This window comes from Pangasianodon hypophthalmus, chromosome 1 (assembly GCF_027358585.1).
Source record: "Pangasianodon hypophthalmus isolate fPanHyp1 chromosome 1, fPanHyp1.pri, whole genome shotgun sequence".
In the NCBI taxonomy this organism is placed as follows: domain Eukaryota; kingdom Metazoa; phylum Chordata; class Actinopteri; order Siluriformes; family Pangasiidae; genus Pangasianodon; species Pangasianodon hypophthalmus.
In genome coordinates this window covers 15,048,101-15,073,164 of record NC_069710.1, presented here as the reverse complement: position 1 = coordinate 15,073,164, position 25,064 = coordinate 15,048,101, and the positions used below count along the sequence as shown (strand labels likewise).

Genomic DNA, 25,064 nt, shown 5'->3' with positions numbered 1-25,064 from the left:
CCTCTCAGTTCATGTTCTCACCTCGTGGTGAGTCACGTGCGCTCGTGTCTCGGTGCGAGACGTGAAAATGTCGACGCAGCGTCACGTCCTCTCTCTCATTAACTGAAGTGACACACACACACACACACACACACAAACATACGCTGACGTTACCATGGAAGCGGATCACTCTGTTACCCCATCACTGCACTTTTACCCCAGTGTCTCACTCAGCGTCTCCTCATCCCTTCATCTGTCTCTCTCTACATCTCCTCATCCCTCCATCCTTCTCTCTCTACATCTCCTCATCCCTCCATCCTTCTCTCTCTACATCTCCTCATCCCTCCATCCTTCTCTCTCTACATCTCCTCATCCCTCCATCCGTCTCTCTCTACATCTCCTCATCCCTCCATCCGTCTCTCTCTACATCTCCTCATCCCTCCATCCTTCTCTCTCTACATCTCCTCATCCCTCCATCCTTCTCTCTCTACATCTCCTCATCCCTCCATCCGTCTCTCTCTACATCTCCTCATCCCTCCATCTGTCTCTCTCTACATCTCCTCATCCCTCCATCCTTCTCTCTCTACATCTCCTCATCCCTCCATCCTTCTCTCTCTGCATCTCCTCATCCCTTCATCTGTCTCTCTCTACATCTCCTCATCCCTCCATCCTTCTCTCTCTACATCTCCTCATCCCTCCATCCTTCTCTCTCTACATCTCCTCATCCCTCCATCCTTCTCTCTCTACATCTCCTCATCCCTCCATCCGTCTCTCTCTACATCTCCTCATCCCTCCATCCGTCTCTCTCTACATCTCCTCATCCCTCCATCCTTCTCTCTCTACATCTCCTCATCCCTCCATCCTTCTCTCTCTACATCTCCTCATCCCTCCATCTGTCTCTCTCTACATCTCCTCATCCCTCCATCCTTCTCTCTCTACATCTCCTCATCCCTCCATCCTTATCTCTCTCCATCTCCTCATCCCTCCATCCTTCTCTCTCTACATCTCCTCATCCCTCCATCTGTTTCTCTCTACATCTCCTCATCCCTCCATCCTTCTCTCTCTACATCTCCTCATCCCTTCATCTGTCTCTCTCTACATCTCCTCATCCCTCCATCTGTCTCTCTCTACATCTCCTCATCCCTCCATCCTTCTCTCTCTACATCTCCTCATCCCTCCATCTGTCTCTCTCTACATCTCCTCATCCCTCCATCCTTCTCTCTCTACATCTCCTCATCCCTCCATCTGTCTCTCTCTACATCTCCTCATCCCTCCATCTGTCTCTCTCTACATCTCCTCATCCCTCCACCCTTCTCTCTCTCCATCTCCTCATCCCTCCATCTGTCTCTCTCTACATCTCCTCATCCCTCCATCCTTCTCTCTCTACATCTCCTCATCCCTTCATCTGTCTCTCTCTACATCTCCTCATCCCTCCATCCTTCTCTCTCTACATCTCCTCATCCCTCCATCCTTCTCTCTCTACATCTCCTCATCCCTCCATCTGTCTCTCTCTACATCTCCTCATCCCTCCATCCTTCTCTCTCTCCATCTCCTCATCCCTCCATCTGTCTCTCTCTACATCTCCTCATCCCTCCATCCTTCTCTCTCTACATCTCCTCATCCCTTCATCTGTCTCTCTCTACATCTCCTCATCTCTCCATCCTTCTCTCTCTCCATCTCCTCATCCCTCCATCTGTCTCTCTCTACATCTCCTCATCCCTTCATCTGTCTCTCTCTACATCTCCTCATCCCTTCATCTATCTCTCTCTACATCTCCTCATCCCTCCATCTGTCTCTCTCTACATCTCCTCATCCCTGTATCCTTCTCACTCTCTACATCTCCTCATCCTTCCATCTGTCTCTCTACATCTCCTCATCCCTTTATCCTTCTCTCGGTCTACATCTCCTCATCCCTCCATCCATATCTCTCTCCATCTCCTCATCCCTCCATCCATCTATCTCTCCATCTCCTCATCCCTGTATCCTTCTCCCTCTACATCTCCTCATTTCTCTCCATCTTCTAATTCTTCCATCCATCTCTCTCCATTTCCTCATCCCTCCATCCACCTCTCTCTCCATCTCATCTTTCCATCCATCTCCCTCCATTTATCCATTCCTGTTTTTTTTCTATTGCCTCATATCTCTATCCATCTGTCTCATCCATCTATCCATCCATTCCTCTGTTTCTCTCTATCCTTATCTCTCACTCTCTCCACCCATCCCTCACCTCTCTTTCCATCCTCTCATCAACCATTCATTTCTCACTCACTCCCTCTCATCACTCCACCCATCTGCCCACATATTTCTCCAATCATCTTTATTCCTACATCTCTCTTTCTACTGCCTCTTCCCTCTATCTGGGTCTCTCTTTTCCCTCTATCCCCTCAGCTCCCCATCTTTATCTTCCTTTATTCCTCTGCTTCTCCCTCTATCTCATCCCTACATCCCCTCATCCTTCCATCCATCTATTCTTCCATCCATCTTTCTCTAACTCCATCCACTTCCACTCATCTCTCCCTCCATCTACACGTATTTTCTTCCATCTGTCGCTCTCTCCCTTCACTTCTCACTCCCTCTATCCAAGTTATCTGTCTCTCTCTCTCTCTCTCTCTTAATCTCTTCTTTGCTTACTCCTTCGCTTTCATTATTTATTTCTTCTTTTTGTTTGCTGTTATTAGTATAACAACTTGTAGGTATTAGAATTGATTAATGGGGTTAATTGCAGCAGGTGTACTGCAGCCAGGTGTGCGCGCACGTGTGTGTGTGTGCGTGTGTGTGTGTTGCTGTAATGCTACTTAACCTGTACATAGTTTATTTTTCTAACCCCCCTTTCTCTCTTTCTTTTCTTTCTTTATCTCTTTCTTTACTTTTCTTCATAAGTTATTTTTCCTCTCAGCTGCTTGTATGTTTCATGTTCTCTCTGTCTCTGTCTCTCTCTCTCTCTCTCTGTGTGTGTGTGTGTGTGTGTGTGTCTGTGTGTGTATAATCAGACCTCCTGTTTCTCACACTCGGGGGTTTCTGTGCTTCTCTGTTCCTGGTGTGTCAGTCAGGTCAAAGGTCACATAAGCCTAAGAGCATCATATTACACAAATATGTTTTTGTTATGTGTAAGTAGACCTGTGTGTGTGTGTGTGAGTGAGTGTGTGTGTGTGTGTGTGTGGCAAATTGTGTAAGCCTATCAGTAGAAATTCTGCACCACATGTAAGGAAAGGGCTCAGACTTGGGTGCCTTTTCCTGCAGAAGGGACGTGTGTGTGTGTGTGTGTGTGTGTGTGTGTGTGTGTGTGTGTGTGTGTGGGGTTGGGGGTTGGGGGGGTGGAGTGTTCACCTGAGCTCCAACAGGGGGCAGCGGTGCTTTACATTCACTCCTGTACAACTCTCTCTCTCGCTCTCGCTCTCTCTCTCTCTCTCTCTCTCTCTCTCTCCATTCACAAGCTCTATGTTCAATAAAAATTACTCAGACTACTGTGCTACATATACCCTGCACCCTGTACCCTGTACCCTATACCCTATACCCTATACCCTATACCCTCTGCCCTCTGCCCTGTACGCTACACCCTGTACCCTACACCCTGTACACTGTGCCCCTTATGTCACCCTTATGCCCTATGAATCTCTCATGCCCCCCATGACTCTCCTATGCCCTGTGACACCCTTATGACCTGTATCTCTCTTATGCCCTATGTCACCCTTATGCCCTATGTCACCCTTATGTCCTACATCACCCTTATGCCCTATGTCACCCTTATGTCCTGTATCTCTCTTATGCCCTATGTCACCCTTATGCCCTATGTCACTTTTATGTCCTGTATCACTCTTATGCCCTACATCACCCTTATGCCCTATGTCACCCTTATGTCCTGTATCACTCTTATGCCCTACATCACCCTTATGCCCTATGTCACCCTTATGTCCTGTATCACTCTTATGCCCTACATCACCCTTATGCGCTTTGTCTCCCTTATGCGCTATGTCACCCTTATGTCCTGTGTCACTATTAAGCTCTATAACTCTCTTATGCCCTATGATTCTTTTATGTCCTATGACAGCCTCATGTCCTGTGTCACTCTTATAACCTATGACACTCTTAGACCCTGTGTCGTCTTCATGCCCTGTGACAACATTATGCCCTATGACAACTTTATTCTCTGTGATGCCTTTATGCTTATTAGTGCCTTTATGCATTGACATACTCTTATTTGTTATAATAGCCTTGTGCCCTTTGCTATTTATGTCCTAAGACACCCTTACGTCCTGTGCCCTTTGCTCTGATGCACTGGTAATGGGACATTTATTAACAATCGGCATGAAAACATTGTTTCTTTTTCAGTCTGTGTAACTACTTACTTTAAGAAAGTCCTGTTTAGTGTAACTGTGTGTGTGTGTTGATGTGGATGTCTTGCTCACTACACACCTGTTTATTTCCATCAGTCGTGTGGCCATTTCTTTCTCTTTTCTTCTCAGTTTGTGTGTGTGTGTGTGTATGTGTGTGTAGCTGATAGCGAGTGAGCCGCTGTAAGCCTATTGGTCGAGAATGATGTCAGCATATGCTGAAGCTCTGCCCAGCTCACATGCAGGAGTGTGTGGATGCAGTGCAGAGAGACAGTGTGAGACAGTGTGTGGAAGAGGACATGCGGGCACACACACACACACACACACACACACGTGTACACACACTCCTCTCTCTCTATTTCTTCCCCCATTATCTCTCTCTCCCCATTATCTATATCTCTCTTGCCCGATCTCTCGGCCTCTCTCTCTTTCTCTCTCCCCCTCCCTCCCTCTCTCTTTGTCTATATCTCTCTCGCTGTTTCTTACTGTCCCCTATACCCTACATCATCTTCCTTATTACAGTTGAGCCCAAAAGTTTACACACCCCAGGCTAAAGACATTCAAACTCACTTTTTGAAGAAGAAGAAGGCGGCTTCATCACATATACATTACAGTGCAGTTAAATTCTTTTCTTCCACACATTGGATGTTACTGTACACTTCCTGTGTTAAGTCAATTAGTGTATCTGCTTTATTAAGCAAGATTTATTTCAGCTTTTATTTACTGTATCAGATTTTCAGTGGGGTTTTCAGTATTTGGTGTTGTGGCCTTTTAATTGCTTGAACTTGAATCAAACTCTTTTTGTAGCCTTCCGCAAGCTTCTCACGATCGTTTGGTGGATTTTTGCCCTTTTCTCCAGACAGAACTGGTGTACCTCAGTCAGGGTTATGGACCTCTTCGCTCAGACACACTTTTTCAGTTTTTTTTTTTTTTTTCTTCTTCTTCTTTTCCAATCCACTGATTTGTCTGTAGAATTCAGGTCAGGGCTTTGTGATGATCACTGCAGTACTGTCACTTTGTTGTCTTTAAGCCATTTTGTTGCGACTTTGGAGGTTTGCTTAGGAGGATCGTTGTCCTTTCTGCCTGATGTCTTGAAGTGTTTCTTCAGTATTTCTAAATAATTCTCCTTCCTCATGAAGCCATCTGTTTCCTCAAGTGCACCTGTCCCTTTTCCAGCAGCACATGATGCTGCCACCTCCGTGCTTCACAGCTGGGATGGTGTTCTTCAGATTAAAAGCCTCACCCTTTTTCCTCCATACATAGTGCTGATCAGAAGGCTAGGTCTTCATCCTGGTGATCTCTTGCATCCCCTGGTGATCTGGTGGTGATCTTCATCTCCTGGTGGTCTGATGATCTCCTGGTGGTCTCCGTTCTGGTGATCTCGTGGTGAACTGGTGATGTTCTGCATCTCCTGGTGAGCTGGTGACCTCCTAGTGATCTCCATTCTGGTGATCTCCTGCACACTTCAGTCTGGCTTTTTTATGCTGTTCTTTGAGTAGGAGCTTCTTCCTTGCATGACAGTCTTTCAGGTCGTGGCGATGTACGACTCTCTTAATGCTGGATGTACATACTCGTGTCTCCTGATCTCAGTGAATAGTGTGTAGTGAAGTTTGTTAATGAGGTGAGAGGAGGACCAAGGTGTTTCCACTCCTCCACCCAGCATGTTTTAACCCTCTCTTTATTTAATTTCTTCCTGTTGTTAGAAAGGAGGGAGGGAGTGAACAAGGGAGTGAGTGAGGTGGAAAGACATGTACAGATGTGATGGTGGTAGACACACTGAAGTGAGAGTTCTGAGTGTGTGTGTCTGTGAGAGAGAGAGTAGAGTGTGTGTGTGTGTGTGTGTTTTTCATGTATGCACATACTAATGAGATCCACAGGTAACGAGATGTTGACAAGGTGGCGGCTCGACCTGACGCCCGCTTTGAAGTGACAGACAGAGAGACACACACACATGAAAAAGAAAACACATGTTTTTGTCTTGTAGTCTTGACGAAAGTAGAAGAAACTGTTAAACACCAAAAGCTGTAAAATGGCATCTGTGGGAGAGAGAGAGGGATGAAAAGAAAAAGATAGAAATGGAAAGGAAAAATAAGAAAGAGATGGAGAAGAGGACAGGTAGTGAGGAATGGAGAGAGAGAGAGATGGAGAGGAGGAGTGAAAATGACGAGAGGAGAGAGATGGAGGGAGAGAGAGAGGGGGGATCTGTCTCACATTCTCGTTTCTTCAGGAACTCTAAATAACTGTTCAGGAGAAAGTGGTAGCGCTTGACTGAACTCCTGTGAACTGAAATGTTTTGTACCTCTGTGCTCTCTCTCTATCTCTCTCTCTTTCTCTCCCTCTCTCTCTCTCTCTCTGTCTCCGTCTCTGTGCATGAGACGTGGAGTGAGGAGGGGAATGAGATTGGGAGTGAGGTGGAGAGTGAGGCAGGGAATGAGATTGGGAGTGAGGCGGAGAGTGAGGCAGGGAATGAGACTGGGAGTGAGACTGGGAGTGAGACTGGGAGTGAGGAGGGCATTGAGACTGGGAGTGACATGGGGAGTGAGACAGGGAGTGAGACTGGGAGTGAGGCGGGGAGTGAGGTGGGCAATGAGACTGGGAGTGAGGAGGGTAGTGAGACTGGGAGTGAGGAGGGGAGTGAGGAGAGAAGTGAGACTGGAAGTGAGGAGGGTAGTGAGGAGAGGAGTGAGACTGGAAGTGAGGAGGGGAGTGAGACTGGGAGTGAGATGGGGAGTGAGACTGGGAGTGAGGAGGGGAGTGAGACTGGAAGTGAGGAGGGGAGTGAGAATGGGATGGGGAGTGAGACTGGGAGTGAGGCCGGGAATGAGGAGGGGAGTGAGACTGGGAGTGAGACTGGGAGTGAGACTGGGAGTGAGACTGGGAGTGAGGCAGGGAATGAGGAGGGGAGTGAGACTGGGAGTGAGGCGGGGAGTGAGAATGGGAGTGAGGAGGGGAGTGAGACTGGGAGTGAGGAGGGGAGTGAGACTGGGAGTGAGGCGGGGGGTGAGGAGAGGAGTGAGAGACTGGGAGTGAGGAGGGGAGTGAGGAGAGTAGTGAGACTGGGAGTGAGACTGGGAGTGAGGTGGGGAGTGAGATGGGCAGTGAGACTGGGAGTGAGGAGAGGAGTGAGACTGGGAGTGAGACTGGGAGTGAGGAGGGGAGTGAGACTGGAAGTGAGGAGGGGAGTGAGACAGGGAGTGAGGAGGGGAGTGAGACAGGGAGTGAGGAGGGGAGTGAGAATGGGTTGGGGAGTGAGACTGGGAGTGAGGCGGGGAGTGAGGAGGGGAGTGAGGAGGGTAGTGAGACTGAGAGTGAGTCGGGGAGTGAGACTGGGAGTGAGGAGGGCAGTGAGACTGGGAGTGAGGCGGGGTGTGAGGAGAGGAGTGAGAGACGGGGAGTGAGACGGGGAGTGAGGAGGGGAGTGAGGAGAGTAGTGAGACTGGGAGTGAGACTGGGAGTGAGGTGGGGAGTGAGATGGGCAGTGAGACTGGGAGTGAGGAGAGGAGTGAGACTGGGAGTGAGACTGGGAGTGAGGAGGGGAGTGAGACTGGGAGTGAGGAGAGGAGTGAGACTGGAAGTGAGGAGGGGAGTGAGACTGGAAGTGAGGAGGGGAGTGAGACAGGGAGTGAGGAGGGGAGTGAGAATGGGTTGGGGAGTGAGACTGGGAGTGAGGCGGGGAATGAGGAGGGGAGTGAGGAGGGAAGTGAGACTGGGAGTGAGGAGGGGAGTGAGGAGGGTAGTGAGACGGGGAGTGAGACGGGGAGTGAGACGGGGAGTGAGACGGGGAGTGAGACTGGGAGTGAGGAGGGGAGTGAGACTGGGAGTGAGGAGGGGAGTGAGACTGGGAGTAAGGAGGGGAGTGAGAATGGGAATGAGGAGAGGAGTGAGACTGGGAGTGAGGAGAGGAGTGAGACTGGAAGTGAGGAGGGGAGTGAGACAGGGAGTGAGGAGGGGAGTGAGACAGGGAGTGAGACAGGGAGTAAGGAGGGGAGTGAGACTGGGAGTGAGGTGGGGAGTGAGACTGGGAGTGAGACTGGGAGTAAGGAGGGGAGTGAGACGGGGAGTGAGACTGGGAGTGAGGAGGGGAGTGAGACTGGGAGTGAGGAGAGGAGTGAGACTGGAAGTGAGGAGGGGAGTGAGACAGGGAGTGAGGAGGGGAGTGAGACTGGGAGTGAGGCGGGGAGTGAGGAGGGGAGTGAGACTGGAAGTGAGGAGGGGAGTGAGACAGGGAGTAAGGAGGGGAGTGAGACTGGGAGTGAGGTGGGGAGTGAGACTGGGAGTGAGACTGGGAGTAAGGAGGGGAGTGAGACGGGGAGTGAGACTGGGAGTGAGGAGGGGAGTGAGACTGGGAGTGAGGAGGGGAGTGAGACTGGGAGTGAGGCGGGGAGTGAGGAGGGGAGTGAGACTGGGAGTGAGGCGGGGAGTGAGATGGGGAGTGAGACTGGGAGTGAGACGGGGAGTGAGGAGGGGAGTGAGCCGGGATCAGACAAGTCCGAGTCCCATTACTCTGCACTCGCTGTAAACTTCATGGTAACATGTTTCTCTTGGCTCAGAGAGAGCGACTCACACGATTGGCTCTCATCCTGCTGGCATCAGGGCTTAATAACTCTGTAGCTCATTTACACACGCACACACGCACACACACACTAACAGGAGTCATCGGTTAGCTGATGTCTGAAGCTTGCTTCTTTAGAGCTGCAATGCTAAAAATTTTACACCATGCTTAAACATCATAACTCCAGCGCAAAACTTAACAAAGAAAGAAAAAGAGCTGGAAAAACGAAGATAGTAAGGAATTTTCTAAATCAAAAGGGAAGGAAGGACAGAGAGAGAGAGAGAGAGAGAGAGAAGTGTGAGAAAATAGGAAGAAAGATGATAAATCAAGAAGAAAACACAAGAACGAGAGCAAAAAGCCAAAGAAATGGACGGTGAAAAAAGGAAAATTCTTAAACGCAAACATTATTAAAGTTAAAAAAAAAATGAAGGAATATGTATTTAAAAAAAGAAAAAAATATATATTGGGAAATTGCTAAAAATGTTTTCAAAGAAAAGACAGAAAAGAAAGAAAGGAGATAAATCAAGCAAATGGATAAATGCACAGAAAGCAGATAAAAAAGATGATGTCCAAGAAAGTGAGCAAAATAAAAGGAAAATGGAAAAAAAAGGGTTTTCAATATAAATATTGGGTGAAAAACAAACAAAAAAATCTATTTGAGAAAGAAAGAAAGAAAATGAAAATATAAAATATTGTTATATTGTTTAAAAAAGTGATGAAAGAAAAAAGAACAAATGATAAATCAGGCAAAACAGTAAGCAAATAAAAAATTAAAGAAAAAAGAAAATGGAAAAGAAAATGAGAGAAAAAGGGAAAAAAAAACAACCTAAGGCAGGAAAATGGAAAAAAAAAATTGTCAAGATAAAAATTGTTTGGATGGGAGTGGATGGGCAAAAAAATGAATGAGAGAAAGAAAGACAGAAAGAAAGAAAAAGAAAATATCACAGTGTAAAAAGAAAAGAATGATGGCTGAATAAAGAACATAAAGGATAAGGGAGAAAAACATCTGAACTTCTCTTTGAGGTTGGACGTAAAAGGTGACTTTTTTCCGAATAATTTGTTAAATAATATTATTTAAATGTCAAATATGTAATAAAACTGGATATTAGCTTCTTTATTAGTGTGTCGTTTCGGATTAAAGTGTATTTTTCTCCCAGAAATCTGTTATGAATTCAGACTCGCTCTTTTCCTCGCTCTAAATGGAATTATTACTGTAGTGTAAAATGGATAAAAATTTCATGCAGTCAGGGCCAAGTGGAAATAAGAGCCATGAGCAAAGTGTTTGTGCTTTTATTTACTTTTCTGGTCCTGCTCCAGACATTAGCTTAGCGCTTAGCGCAGAGCGCCGCAGGATTCTTCCCTCCGGCTTTAATCCATTTGCCAACTTTTAATTTCAGCGGCGATCCGTTGCGTTTAAACGCCGCCTTCCCATCATGCAGTATTCACGGCGCTTTCCGGGAGCCGGAGAGGAGGAGGAGGCCGTACTGACAGGTAGACGCCGATCGAAGCCACAGGAGGTCCTGGCACATCAACTTTTACTTTATTTCTTCACTTTAGTCTGTTTTTTTTTTTTTTGGACTAGTGCATCAGGGACGCTTCAACACTCAGCCGTGTCTTCACTCGGAATTTTTTTTCCACTTCAGCTCTTTTCATTCGGAGCTGCCAGCCAAGAAAGAGTGACAACGCTCCTCGAAGGCGATCAATAATGTAGCCGAGCAGCCTATTTCTCACACAGCGAGGGTGAAACCACGGCGGATTACGGCCTGACAGGAACCTGCAGCGTTCTCCGGCATGATCGCTGTCTCGCATCCGACGTAAAGAACCTACAAATAGTCTCAATTAGTGCTGGAAGTCTACCGTCATTTATTCTACAGATACAAGGCTGGGGTAAAAATCATTAATGAATTAGCTCCTGACTGCTCCAGGGAGTTTTACTTCCTGTTCCGAATAAAACCTACAATATCTTCCTGAAGCCATGTCCTAGTAGCGTTCTAGCTTATAAGCTTAAAAAATATTAGCTGGTGTTTTATCCCAAAGTTTTAATGTAGAACCCGGTAACAAACGCACTGTTCTTTTAGAAAATGTTCAGAACCGTCACAGTGTGGTGAAGAACAGTAACTCCAGTTGTGAGGAACGTCTTTTAAAAAAGTTTCAAAACAACGCTGTAATCCCTAATAATTCTCCTGTGTCTAAAAAACCATCTAAAATTATTCAAATATATCTTTTATTTTCTAATTATTCCATTTTTAATCTTTTAAATCTGAAAAAAAACTGAATGCGGAAGGAAAGAAAGGGAGAGGAAGTAGAACAAGTGAAGGAGAGGAAGGAATTAAGGAAAAGTGAGGTGAATGTAGGAAGAAGATAAGAAGGAAAAGAGAAAAGGAAGGAAATTAAGGAAAGATAAAAGAGATGAAAGAAAATGCACTGAAGAATGGAAAGAAAGGAGGTGAGTAAAAGAAAATAACCCGAGCATAACAACCCAAGCGTAACCTGCGTGCAACAACCCAAGTGTAGCAACCTGAGCCTAACAACAACCCAAGCATAACAACCCGAGCATAGCAACCTGAGCCTAACAACAACCCAAGCGTAACAACCCGAGCATAGCAACCTGAGCCTAACAACAACCCAAGCGTAACAACCCGAGCACAGCAACCTGAGCCTAACAACAACCCAAGCGTAACAACCCGAGCATAGCAACCTGAGCCTAACAACAACCCAAGCGCAACAACCCGAGCATAGCAACCTGAGCCTAACAACAACCCAAGCGTAACAACCCGAGCATAGCAACCTGAGCCTAACAACAACCCAAGCGTAACAACCCGAGCATAGCAACCTGAGCCTAACAACAACCCAAGCGTAACAACCCGAGCATAGCAACCTGAGCCTAACAACAACCCAAGCGTAACAACCCGAGCATAGCAACCTGAGCCTAACAACAACCCAAGCGTAACAACCCGAGCATAGCAACCTGAGCCTAACAGCAACCCAAGCGTAACAACCCGAGCATAGCAACCTGAGCCTAACAACAACCCAAGCGTAACAACCCGAGCATAGCAACCTGAGCCTAACAACAACCCAAGCGTAACAACCCGAGCATAGCAACCTGAGCCTAACAACAACCTAAGCGCAACAACCCGAGCATAGCAACCTGTGCATTACAACCGGAGCGTAACAACCTGAGTGTAACAACCTGTGCGTAACCTGTGCATTACAACCCGAGCGTAACAACCTGAGTGTAACCTGTGCATTACAACCCGAGCATAACACCCCGAGCGTAACAACCTGTGCGTAACCTGTGCATTACAACCCAAGCGTAACAACCTGTGCGTAATAAACCGTGCATAACAAGCTGAGTGTAACCTGTGCATTACAACCCGAGCATAACAACCCGTGCGTAAGCCATCTTTAACCTGAGACAGTGAGATAAGTTAGATAAGTGAGATTCTTTGCTGCTCTCTCGGCCTCTCTGTGCCTCAGCAAAACTGCATCTAGTTACAATTTGTAACCTTTTTTTTAATACGCTGTTTCACCATAACAGTAGTTTAATGTTTTTGTGTTTATTCTGAAATCTCACAACATTGTAGACGTAAACATGCGACAGAATGAATCTGCCCAGCTTCACTCTTATTACTCTCTGCCCTAAACGGTTAATAAACCTAATGATCTTACGAGAATTTTCTGCTGCCTGCGTACATCAGACCGCTAGAAATATCTACGAAATTCACCAACACACACAGCAATGTTCATGACTCAAACAAAAAACACTCCCTCGTGATTCCTACACACTTTTTTTAAGCACTAGCACTGTGATGGACTGGTTACGGTTGTCAGGGAGACGCAGCTGTCAATCATTTTGATCTGACATGCCCACACCATTGCATAGCTTTTAGTTATAATTAAATCATAGTTGTATAAATTGGATATATATATATATATATATATAATGTTGCAAAATGCTTTTAAATGACAACTCTTAACCATCGTAACGCAATATGTAAATACTGCTTACCATATTTTTACTTCTTTAAATCTTCTTAATGCATGTTTATGCGTGCTGAGCTAATTTGCATGTATTTGAATACTTGAATCAACAAACCAGCATCTTCTTCCATGTGTTTAAAGTTTAATGAGTTAAAAAAAAAAACTGAAGCCACGTGAATAAACTGACCACAAATTAGGTCACTGTTTAAAGCAAAACAAAATAAAAAAGTGTCATATTAAACTTTAACTAAATAATAAACATTTTTAACTCATTTGCATATGTAAAATCTTCTCATTGTCAAAGATGGCACTATTATTATTATTATTATTATTATTATTATTATTCTTCACATGCTGCTCACGTCCAGGCCTTGCTAAATTAGTCTAACAGTGAATTAGCGTAATTAGATTATTGAATTAATGTCGAGTTAAACCATCATGACCTTCGATTATATCGATGTATTGGTTTTTTTTTTTCTTTTTTAGCTGGAGTTAATAAACAGAGAGACTACAAATCGAATTTCTAAATTTCTAAAAGCTGACACAATCACACTAACCTGATCATCATTGATTAATCTTATGTCCAGTGTGTTCAGAGAAAAAAAAAAAAAGTGAATTTTTATTATCACGTATCACTAAAGAAATTTTTTTTTCCAAGTTTTGGATCAGATGCTGTATTAGCATATAAGATATACATATATATGCTTTCATTTATGTAAGGTCAATGAACGAGCAAAATTTCAGTCCACTACTTAGAGCCGTTTTATTTTATTTTATGGTGTTTATTTTTGTTTATTAAAATATATAATTTATATTCATGTAAATTAAAGAAAATAAAAATAAACATTTTTTGTTTACAAAAAAGTACCTATTTCTCTAGAATATTATAATAAATATTTTTTATTTACCGTAGTTGTTTATTTTCTTTCTTTTATTTTTTTCCCAGTTTTCCCCATCAGTTACACAGCCCCTGACCCCACCCCTAAATAATAAATAAATAAATAAATACATACATACATACATACATACATACATCTTGATGCTAATATGACTCCTATGCATTTGATCCTAAGATACTATTTAATTTTTTTTAAACATTTAATTTAATTTATTTAATTTATTTTTACTATTTAATTTTTTTATCCATTGTTACCATTAGAATGAAATATTAATAATTTGTTTTAAATAATTACACATTTTTGTATAATTGTCTGTTAAGTGAAACTTTAAGTAAATAAATATGTTTTTTTAAATCAGATTCTGAGCTTCAGAGAATGGAGTGGAGCGGGACGGTAATTAAATTCTCACGATTCAGAGACTAATTAGTGCTCTGTAATCAAGGTACACTTTCCATTAGGGACGGAGAGTTTCAACAAACAACACAATTAACTTCCTAAAGCCCTTTCGAAACGCTGTGGAAGCGCCGCGAGCCGACGTGTCGGGGAGAGAGAAAGAAAATGCGTCCATTAGAGACTTTTCTTCCGTATTTCTTTATAAACTCTCTGCTGTGTGTCATACCTGAGCCGTGGCAAGTTTCATATATTACAGAAAAAAATTATAATAAAAAATTAAGGCAGCAAAAACTAAAATGAAAAATATTTTGTATAAAATGCTAGAGTGGTTGGTTCTTCTTTGTAAACATATACGACAGTACAGGAGTTATTAATTAAATGAAAAACTGTTACAAAATAAAGCAAATAAATTTAATTCAATTAAAAAATGTATTTGCACTGATTTCCTGTCAGTAGAAGAAGTGCAATCTAATATATTATATATTATGATATACAGTGGTGCTTGGAAGTTTGTGAACCCTTTAGAATGTTTTTTTTAAATAAAAGAGGCGCTCACTCACACCTGAAGACTGAAGACACCTGACTCTAATCTCACCTTCAAATTAACTGCTAATCCTAGAGGTTCACATACTTTTGCCACTCAGAGAATATTGTAATATTGGATCATTTTCCTGAATAAATAAATGACCATGTATAATATTTTGTCTTGTTTGTTTACCTGGGTTCTCTTTGTCTGTTTTTAGGACTTGTGTGAAAATCTGGTGATGTTTTTGGTCATATTTATGCAGAAATATAGAAAATTCTAAAGGGTTCACAAACTTTCAAGCACCTCTGTAATTTTTCAGAATTGTAGAATTATTTAGGACAATAATTGTAATTAATGGGAAATACACCGGAAGCAGAATCCTCCTCTGTCTCTACCCTTCCTCTCTTTTTCTCTCCAAGTGTTACTGCTTTGGTGTTGGCTGACAAACAGCGCACATCCGCATCGCCACGTTACCGTTACCGTGGAAGACTCACCATTGAAGAAAAAAAAAACCTAAATAATTACACCTTTGTGTTTTTTAGCAACAGTTTGGAGCCTGAGGTGTGAACATAACGTAAAAACCTCTCCTGAAGAGTTGGTGTAATTTGTTGCTGGCTATTAGATACTCATTTCTAGCTTCTGAAGAAGGGCAGCTGTAATGATCAGCGAGTCGCGGGAGCGTCGGGTTGGATGACGGATTGGATGATGATGCTGCAACAAGTGGACTAATGTTGGGATGTAAAGCTAGCTGGGTATATTAGCATGGTTGCTTGTGGTCTTCCTCAAGCTGTACTTCTTCTCGAAGTATTCTCAACAATCCGTTTATTTATCACGTTTCTCTGGATGAAACTTGGTTATGCTAGCAGTTCCGTGAACCTCACCGCTTTAGATCTGATCTCAGTATCCAGGATCTGCTTCATCCCCCTTTCCATGTCTTTCTTCGTGCTCCTGACCTCCATTCGAGTGGATGAAGGGATCCAATAAGACTCGACGAATAGACGCTATTGTCCAGGCTAGCGCTTGGCAGCTGCTGCCGCGTGGCTTTTTCCTACTTAGCTCTCGGAAAATGTAAGTATTGAATAGAGAGAGGTGCAGCTAATTTAAAATTTAAAAAGATAAATAAATAAAATAAGAAATTCCCCACCACCATGGCGTGGATGGCTACCGCATTCATGCAACACTCCAGGTAATGCAGACTACAGACAAGCCTTTTAATTATCTTCCTCTGTCGCGCTGAAAAGGCGACGCAGAATCCCATTAGGCCTTTCACTTCTCACCTCTGATGATGAACAGAATCAGAAATGAGGCTTTTTGTGGCAGCAGATTGGACGAGAGAAGGAGACACCAGACTGAACAAGGTTCGACAAAGATCTTGTATTCTTTCTGATTCTCCGGTGAAGTCCTTCTTGAAGCCTCGAGAGGAGAATGAAAGAATATGGAGGACGTAAAAGTGTGCCTGACCGGGATAGTCGTATTCCTGGATCTGAAATCTCATATCCGCTACCTAAATCCAGTGCCAAGGAGTCACGGAGATCCTGAAGCTTCAGAACCAGCCATGACTAGGATCCTGTGTGTATATGGAGATTTAATCATCTCTACATGATACAACACTGCCATGGTGTATAGTCACGTTTACTCCCATTATATTATATTATATTATATTATATTATATTATATTATATTAGCAGACCTGGCAACCCTTACGCATTTTGTATGCTTTACGTATCACAAAACTACACCAGAAGAGCAGTATTTTGTCAGTATGTGAATCAGGAATGATGGACAGTTGTGTAGTTGTGTTTGAGTGCTTGGAGTTCCCCGTCTCTGTGCTGTTCTCAGTCCTGACAGGCGAGCGCTGCTTGCACTTATTCATTTCCCTCCGTATGCTTTTGTTTTGGTTCTTGTCCTGTCTCCGCCCCTGTCATGTCGTTGGTTTGTTCTCTTAATGTGTGCACCTGTTTCGCGTTTAGCCCTCAGTTAGTTGGTCAGTTTCTTGTTTGTTTTATTGCAAAGTCTTACAAGCAAGCAAACAAAAAGAAGCAGAAGTGAAATCTTTCCTGATTGGTCGATGAGGTTGTCTGCATATCACAACTGGACAAGTGAGATGAAACTTTAACTTGTTTTTGTTTTTGTTTTGTTTAATCCTGGTTTCAAAGTCTGTCCAAGTTTGATACATGATCCATGTTTTTTTTTTCCCTAATTTCCTCCTTTGTGCTCAATATTCTCGGCACCCCAATAATCCCTATTTTTTTTATTTTATTAAAATCGCAAAGCTGAAAGCATTTGGAGTTTTGTCTTTTGAACACTTCCCAGACTTTGTGCAGAGGTAAATGCAAAAAGTCACATATGGAGTGCATTTTACACCGTCTCTGACTCTAAATCGCTCACTTTTGGAGGAACAGGTAGTTGCAGTAATGGCCGTAATGGCAGAGGTGGGATCTCTGCGCTGGATCGGTGCAGATTTCAACAGCATTAAGCTCCATTTGGTAAAGGTCATTTTTCAACTCCAAATCCACTTTAACTTCAGTCCATAACTTCAGCAGGAAATGCCTTTAAGCTTTTGCGCTCAACATCCTCTGTTATTTACAGCAAAAAAAGAAAAAGGTGAACATTGACGTGGCCAAGTTTCTATCGAGCGCTGAGATGCAGACTTCACTTTGTCAGGACTCATGGCTCCTTATCTTGTAAAAACGTTCAGGTTCGATTTATTTTTTGTTCAGGAATCGTATAGTGCACTCTGGGTATTTTAATCGATATCACACAACCTCTAGAGAAACTCCTACTACAGAAGAGTTAAAGTATTGACACCCTAGGCTTTGTTTGGGCAGCTCACCACCCAGTTCAACAAGTGCGATATTTTGCTATTTGTGTACTTCGCTAGTCACTAGCGCACCATCGCACAACCTCCAGAGAAACTCAACTTACACTTGAGGTTAAAGCCTGCTTTCAGCTTATGTAGACAAAAAGTAATTTGCATTTGCGAGCACATTGTTTAAAAATATCGTTTAAAAATAGTCGCTGGCTGCCAAGATTTTGTTTTAAAGCAAATAAAATCTAACAATTTCCGCAAACAAAGGGAAAGTGTACGTGCAGACAGCATGTCTGCGGAACCATTTATTTTATTATGGATGGAGGTCGGAATGCTTTTTGCATAGCTCGGCTAGTTAGGTTCTCACATTGTTAGTGTCTTCGAATGTAGCGTGGCTAGGACTCATTCATTTTATGGGTTTAAATGTGGAAGAAAATATTGCAAGGATAATGATCACCAGGCTGTTGATAAAAAGACGTATTCTGTAAATACTGCGAATGAGAAATGCGTGCGCACCACAGTGACCTCGAAACCCAAGAAAAATGTGGTTCCCTTTTCCAACGTAGGAACTTTTTGTACTGGATTAAACTCTTTTTTGTGGGGTTTTTTGGATATTTTTCTGAGACCTGGAAACCCTGATGAGGGAGTTCTGTTGTCTCGGAAGAGCTGAAGGTGTATTAACGTGACTGTGTTCGCTTCATGATTGTACAGGAAGCTATTGGAGCGAGCCAGCGTAACATCACATCGCTCTGTCTGTTAGGATCTCCGTCTACGCCACACAAACTCGCCTCCGGGGCTCGGAACAAACTCGGCGTGTGAACAAGCAGTTCGCATCACCGCAGACTTGTTGTCTTTTATCTTCAGAGCTGATTTCATGCAGAGAGAGAGAGAGAGAGAGGATTACAGGAACTTATCTCTCAAATCTGTCTTATCTCCGATCTCTGAGACGGAACCGGACAGATTCCCGTCAGATCTGAAAAGCTGTGATTAGCATAAACACCGCGCGGCAGCGATTAGGGAAAAGTGTAAACATGAATACAGCCGCGAGGATCTGAGCTGTAGCACGGCCTCGCCCGAGCGTGATGAGTTTACGTTACACTCACTCATCTGCTGTAGACGCTTTTATCCAGAAAGTGACGATCCAATCAAAACACAGAGTCCTGGGATTTAAACTCAGAACCTTCTAGTTCATCTCAATCATGCCCTTGTACATCACTTGTAGGATATCTTCACAATCCATGGAATCTGTTTTTCTTTACACACACACACACACACGCACACACACACGCACACACATGCACACACACGCACTCACACCCAGAGCTCAGTTCAGCTCTACATTCAGCACTGTGTGTGTGTGTGTGCGTGTGTGTGTGTGTGTGTATACACCACTTTGATTTATTAGAAGTTGAGCAGTGTTAATCTGTAAGATGGGATGGTGATGATAAAAATATTCTGTCTTTTCATTGTCACAGTAAACATTCACATGAAGGAGAGATCACTTACTGAGCACTTTCTCACATACACACACACACACACACGCTGACGGAGGATTACCCCTGTGTGTGTGTGTGTGTGTGTGTGTAAGCGATCTCTCCTTCATCTCCTTCACCTCTGTGTGAAAATCACCCTTAAAGCATGCATTTATTTATTTAGTTAGTTAGTTATTCTGTCACATGCAGTACCGTCTTGGAGAGTTCTCAGGCATTCCGCTACATTAAATATAAGTAGAAAAGGATTTTTGTAAAACAGACGTAATTATTTAATTAATAAAATAATTATGTCTGTTTTAAAAAAATGTTTATGTATGATCTCCACATCATAAGATATAAACATTTACTTGGCTTTAATGTGATATTGTGATTTTACAAACTTTTACATCTTTTCAACAAAGATGGCTGTATGAGGTGACATTCTGTAAATGATTTTTTAAAAATTAATTCATAAATATATTTTTTTCTATATCATTTCATAAGACTTTTTTCGTAAATGCAAATAATTAATTTGACTTTTATTGCGTGACTGTTTTAGTGATTTTACAAACATCTCAGTATGTACATTTTTTTTCCACCAGAGAATTACTGTTAGTTTATAGCTGCTATAATGATTCATGGACATTCCATAACATTAAAGGTAACTATAAATGGATAAAGACTACAATGTGTTGTTCTTTAATAAATAAATACAATGAACTGTAATGTAATTGTAATAAACTGCTGTGGTGCTGAGGAATATAACGCTCAGGGACGTGCTGTTAGAGGAAAATAATCAACTTCAGGCTCACACACACACACACGCACACACACACACACCCCTACCCCCGTTTCTCTCTGAATCTCTGAACAGGAAGTTGTGGTGTATGAACCGTTAGTAACGTTGATGACCCTGTGTGTACGTTTAGCGCACGTGATTTAATCACTTTTCCACATTTTTTCCCCCTCAGTGTGACCCTCGGAGTGTTTCTGGGTTGTACCTGTAAACGTGTGTGTGTGCGTGTGTGTGTTATATGTTTTTCTCCAGGAAAGGGAGATTAGAGCAGAAGCAGCTGTTTCCTACACCCACACACACACAGACACACACACACACACACACACCACACAGTTTCCACACAATCCCCCTTTCCATTTCTCTCTATGTGGAAAAATTAACATCCACCCATAGGTGTGTGTGTGTGTGTGTGTGTGTGTGTGTGTGTGTGTGTGACATTAAGGTAGAATAACACTGATAATTTCACCTTTAATGGAAACACACACCGTGTTTGCACCTGTGTGAGCACTTGTTTTACACAATATTAAATGTTCAGCGGGGTGTGTGTGTGTGTGTTCTATAAATAGAATAAATAATATTTTGAATGTGTGTTCTTATAAGAAGGTCTTGGAGATGAACAGAGTAGAAGTGGAGTGATCAGTAATACACATCGTCCCTAACGTTTAACAGCAGCTGCCTTTCTGCTGCTCTCATTAATCAAGTATTTATTTATTTGTTTGTTTGTTTGTTTGTTTGTTTATTATTTTTTAAAAATATTTAATTATAAAATTGTATACAAACAGCATCAGTGGCCCTAAAAATATTCCTGTATTTATTTCTTCAGTTTGTATTTACTATTTATCAGTCTCTCACTTTTTTCCAATTTTTTTTCTTTCTTGTTTTTTGTAATTTATTTATTTTTTAAAGCCGTTATACAAGAAACATTTCCACTTTTTTTTTTAATTTACCATTTACCCATTAACGCCTAATCACCTTCAAGTTAAATTAAGCGTAAAAAAAACAAAATAAAAAAAATTAATTCAAACTAAAGAAAAAAAAATTTGTCCTGTGACCAAATAAGCTAAAAATCATGCACTTATTGGTAATAAACTTAATAATTATAATTATTATAAAAAAATAATTCTTAATAAATATAATACATTGAATGTATTATAGAATATGAATAATTTTCATATGTTTATTTATTTATTTATTTATAACACTTGGTGACCTTTCACTGCCGTGAAGCAAAAGCAAAGCAGAGTTCTCCCTGGAGCCCAGTACAGTAAAATGTATTGCCAGTTGTATTACGGTTCTCAGGCAGAAGCCACTGTGGTTCTCTGGTCCGGTGAACAACATGGCTGCCTTTTCTGAGATTTGTTCATCACTGCATCAGATCTGTTGACAGTAAAGAACCTCAGAGCTGTAAAACAGCCAGAAACCTGCTCTACATACGGAACCTACTCTGGAACTGAATCAGGACGAAGGAGAACCCAGCATGCGGAACACGTTTTTTGTCGTCTGAATACCAGAATTCTTTGTTATAAATGAGCTTTACTCGTGATTAGCGACATGGCCTCTTTCCATCCCATCACTTTACATTAATAATGCAAACTCAAAGGCTAATGGACACGATCTCAGCGGAACTCGGTTCTCGCTTGCATTACACACACACACACACACACACTTGTGTGTGTCTAATGATCCTTCGTCTATTAAGCGAGCTGGAAAATGACGTGACTGTTTTCCGGGTGAATGCTAATGTCCGATCCGAGTTTCCGTCTTTACGGAGTCATAGCGCCAGTTTAGAAAAGCGTGGACGAGTCATCTTTCATGGAGTTGCTAATGTTCTCGTCAGAGCCGCTTGGTTCTCACGGTACTCTTAATGAAAACACAGTGTTCTGTAGTGATTTGGTTACATTAGACACACAAAGACGGGACTTTAACGTTATATCAGTGTAATGGTCTGCTCTGCTGCCTGCTGACACGTACACCTTAAAGGTTCTATGTAGAACCCTACAAGTGTTTCCTTCTCAAAAAAGTGCCACATAGAACCTTTTTAATAAGCACAGAATCCATAAGTATCCAAAGATCCACTTTTCCTCTTTATATCTTCCCTACCTGTTGAAAAAAAATCTTAAACTCTTTACAATTGTGCCTCTGCTAGAACACGTAAATGTTCTGTATAGAACCCTACAACAAGCCCTTAAAGGTTCCCTGGTTGTCCCTCTGCTGGAACGTGTAAACATTTCATGTAGAACTCTACAACAGACAACTCCATCAGAATGAGTTCCAAGTAATTATTTTCTTTCTTATAGCACTTGGTCCTTGGTACACTCTTAGGAAAAAAAAAGGTTCTTCAGTGGTTCAGTAGATAATTAATGGTTCTCTTGGAACTCTTCTATAGACAAACACTGTGTTGTAAGTCTTTACATAGAACCTTCAAGGGTTCCCCCAGAGAGACAACCATGGGATTCTTAAGCGTTGTGTATTTTCCATAAATGTACTATCTTCAGGAAAAAAAAAAAGGTTCTTCAAGTGTTCCTTAAGGCTTCAGTAGATAATTAATGGTTCTCAATCTCCTAAAATGGTTGTACTTGGAACCTTTACGGTAGGGAAACACTGTTGTCGGGTTCTACATAGACCCTTTAAGGGTTCCCTTAGGTAGACAGCCATAAAATTCTTTAAGCGTTCTACATTTTCCAAACATGTACACTGTTGAAAAAATACAGTTCTTTGAGGGAACAGTAGATCGATAAAGGTTCTTAATGTTTCAGTAGTATTGTACATTGAACCCTTATGATAGGTAAATGCTGTGTTGTAGGGTTCTTCTAGAGAAACAACTGAGGAACACTTAACTTTCCAAATGCATGCACTCTCAGAAAAAAAAAGGATTCTTTAAGAATTCTTACGCTCCTAAAGGTGTTCTGCTTAGAACACTTTCTGATAGGTGAACACGTTTTTGTAATGTTTTATGTAGAAGCATTAAGTTAAAACTGAAGAAGGGTTCTAGATTTTTTGGAATCAATGTTGATTCTTTCCATCATATCCAGCAATAAGGAGTCTTCCTGTTCTTTCAGGACAGGTACAGTTGCCTGTCTTAGGGTAAATCTAGAAACCGAAAGCGCTCTTCGACTTGTCCCTCTATGCCTGGGGGTGTGTGTGGGGAGGTGTTGTCTAAAGGGTTCTACATAGAACCCTAAAGCAACTGTTTTCATTTCAGAGAAGTAGAGATAAGTTGGGAAGTGAAGAATTCGTGAGAACTTCTTTCTGAACGGAACCCATGGAATTTATTTATCGTGTGTGTGTGGATTCCAGAGGGAGTGTGTGAGATCTGGCTGACGAGCGAGGACACGGGTGCTTATGGGAGGGACATTGGCACGGATCTGCCCACTCTGCTGTGGGAGCTGGTGAAGGAGATCCCTGAGGGCTGCATGCTTCGCCTGGGCATGACCAACCCACCCTACATCCTCGAACACCTGGAGGTGAGTCTGAGTTTCTACCACATTCTCGTCTCTCATAGCACATTAGTGTTGGGTTTCCCTCCTGTTGTGTGTAAAAGCAGAACCGTGTGGTCGGTTTGAGCAGTGAGCTGGAACGGGAAATAAAAATCACCATTACATTATTTACGTAGCATGATTTTTCTTTTCAAGCGGGTTCTCTCAACATGCTAGTACCTTTAGATATTCCCTGTGTTACACACGGTTACTTCTCCTTATACAGCTTGTAGTGACTGAACAAAGTTCCTTGATGGTTCTTGAATTGGTTAACAGTTCTATTTTTCCAAATGGGTCTGAAAGGTGAGCCCTCTACTGTAGGGTTCTACATAAAACACAGGTACAACAGAAGAACCCTTAACGATTCTACATTTTCCTTAAAAGTTTACTTCACTTCAAGGGTGAAGGAACTTGTAGGACAAAATAAGTTCCTCAAGGATTCTTAATATACTTAAGAAGTGGTTCTACTTGGAAACTTGTCTGAAAGGGAAACACATACAGTAGAACTTTCGAATAAATATGAAAATATTTATAGTCTTAAAAGGAACCTTGCACAAATTATTCTTATCAAGCAGGTTCCATCTAGTACCTACTGATGTTCTCTGTGTCACCCATGGTTACCACTTCTAACTGAAAATGTTCCTTGATGGTTCTTGGATTGCTTGACAGTTCTCTCTGTCCACAGGGGTTTCACAACTTTTGTCTGAAAGGCGAACCCTCTGTTATAGGGGTCTACCTGGGAATCCTTCATGATTCCACTAAGAGAGAGACAACATTTAAGGGTTCTATATTTTATTGAGAACTTACATGTTGTTTTCAAGGAGGAGACAACATTATAAATATTTTCCTTATCTTTGGATCATTAAGGATTATTTATTTCCTAAAAAACGTTCTACTTGGAGAGCGAAACACTCTTGTACAGTTCTACATAGAACTTTGGATGGTTTTTCCAGAGGGTCAGCTGAAGAACCTTTAAGGGCTCTAAATTTGTGTACACTCTTAGAAAAGGGTTTTTTAAAGGATTTTTAAAGTTATTATTGGATAATTTAGGGTTCTTAGCCACCTAAGAGGATTCTACTCAGAACACTTTCTGATATGGAAGTGCTTTAACCTAGGGTTTAAGAGTTTTCCCTGAATGGTTCTAAATTTTCTAAGAATGAAACCTTAGAAAATGGAGTAAAAGAGGTTCTTCAGGGTGTCTTTAACAGTTCAGTAAGGGTTTTTAACTTCCAGAACCCTTCCAGAACCTTGCAGGTTTACTTGGAACCCTTTCTGTAGTTGGGTTCTACACAAAACTTCAAATGTTTCCTGTAGAGGACCGGTGGAAGAACACTTAAAGGTTCAAAATATTTCAGGAGTGTACCTTCTGTTCTTTCCAAGAGGGAGGGAACACAAAAAAACAGTTCCTCTGGCTTTTTTTTTTTTTTTTTTTTTAAACTACCTAAAGAACCACGACATAAAACCATTTGGGATCTGCCAAGGAGCCCTTCAGGGTTCTCTGTTGTAGGATCCTAGATAGAACCATTAAGACTTCCACCAGAAGGACAATGAAGAATTCTTACGGGTTCTATTGTAGCTGAAATGCAGTAAGATGGAGATCTTTATCCACGTAGGACGTCAGAATGAAATAATATGAAAATATTTGTCCTTTGCAGTGAAAGGTTCTCATTGCGCTAGAACCTGAATGTAATTTTAGCACACTCTGTAGTGAACTTAGAGCCTTAACCCAGCCGGTTGCTTGTGCGGAAGCGTCTCCGTGGCGTCTGTTCTCTGGTGAAAAACCCTAGCAGAAGCGCGTTTCATTTGCACAAGGTTAATTGAGGTTACAGTTTAGACCCCATATGTGCAGG

At 42.3% G+C, this 25,064-nt stretch overlaps 1 protein-coding gene across 1 annotated transcript in view; it reads left to right on the top strand.

The window, feature by feature from the left end:
• Positions 1-25,064, top strand: part of cdkal1 (CDK5 regulatory subunit associated protein 1-like 1) — a 264,900-nt gene that overhangs the window by 131,840 nt on the left and 107,996 nt on the right. The window contains exon 9 of the mRNA XM_053242230.1: positions 23,036-23,202. Coding sequence (XP_053098205.1) covers positions 23,036-23,202 — 167 coding nt within the window. The remainder of the gene's footprint in view (positions 1-23,035; positions 23,203-25,064) is intronic.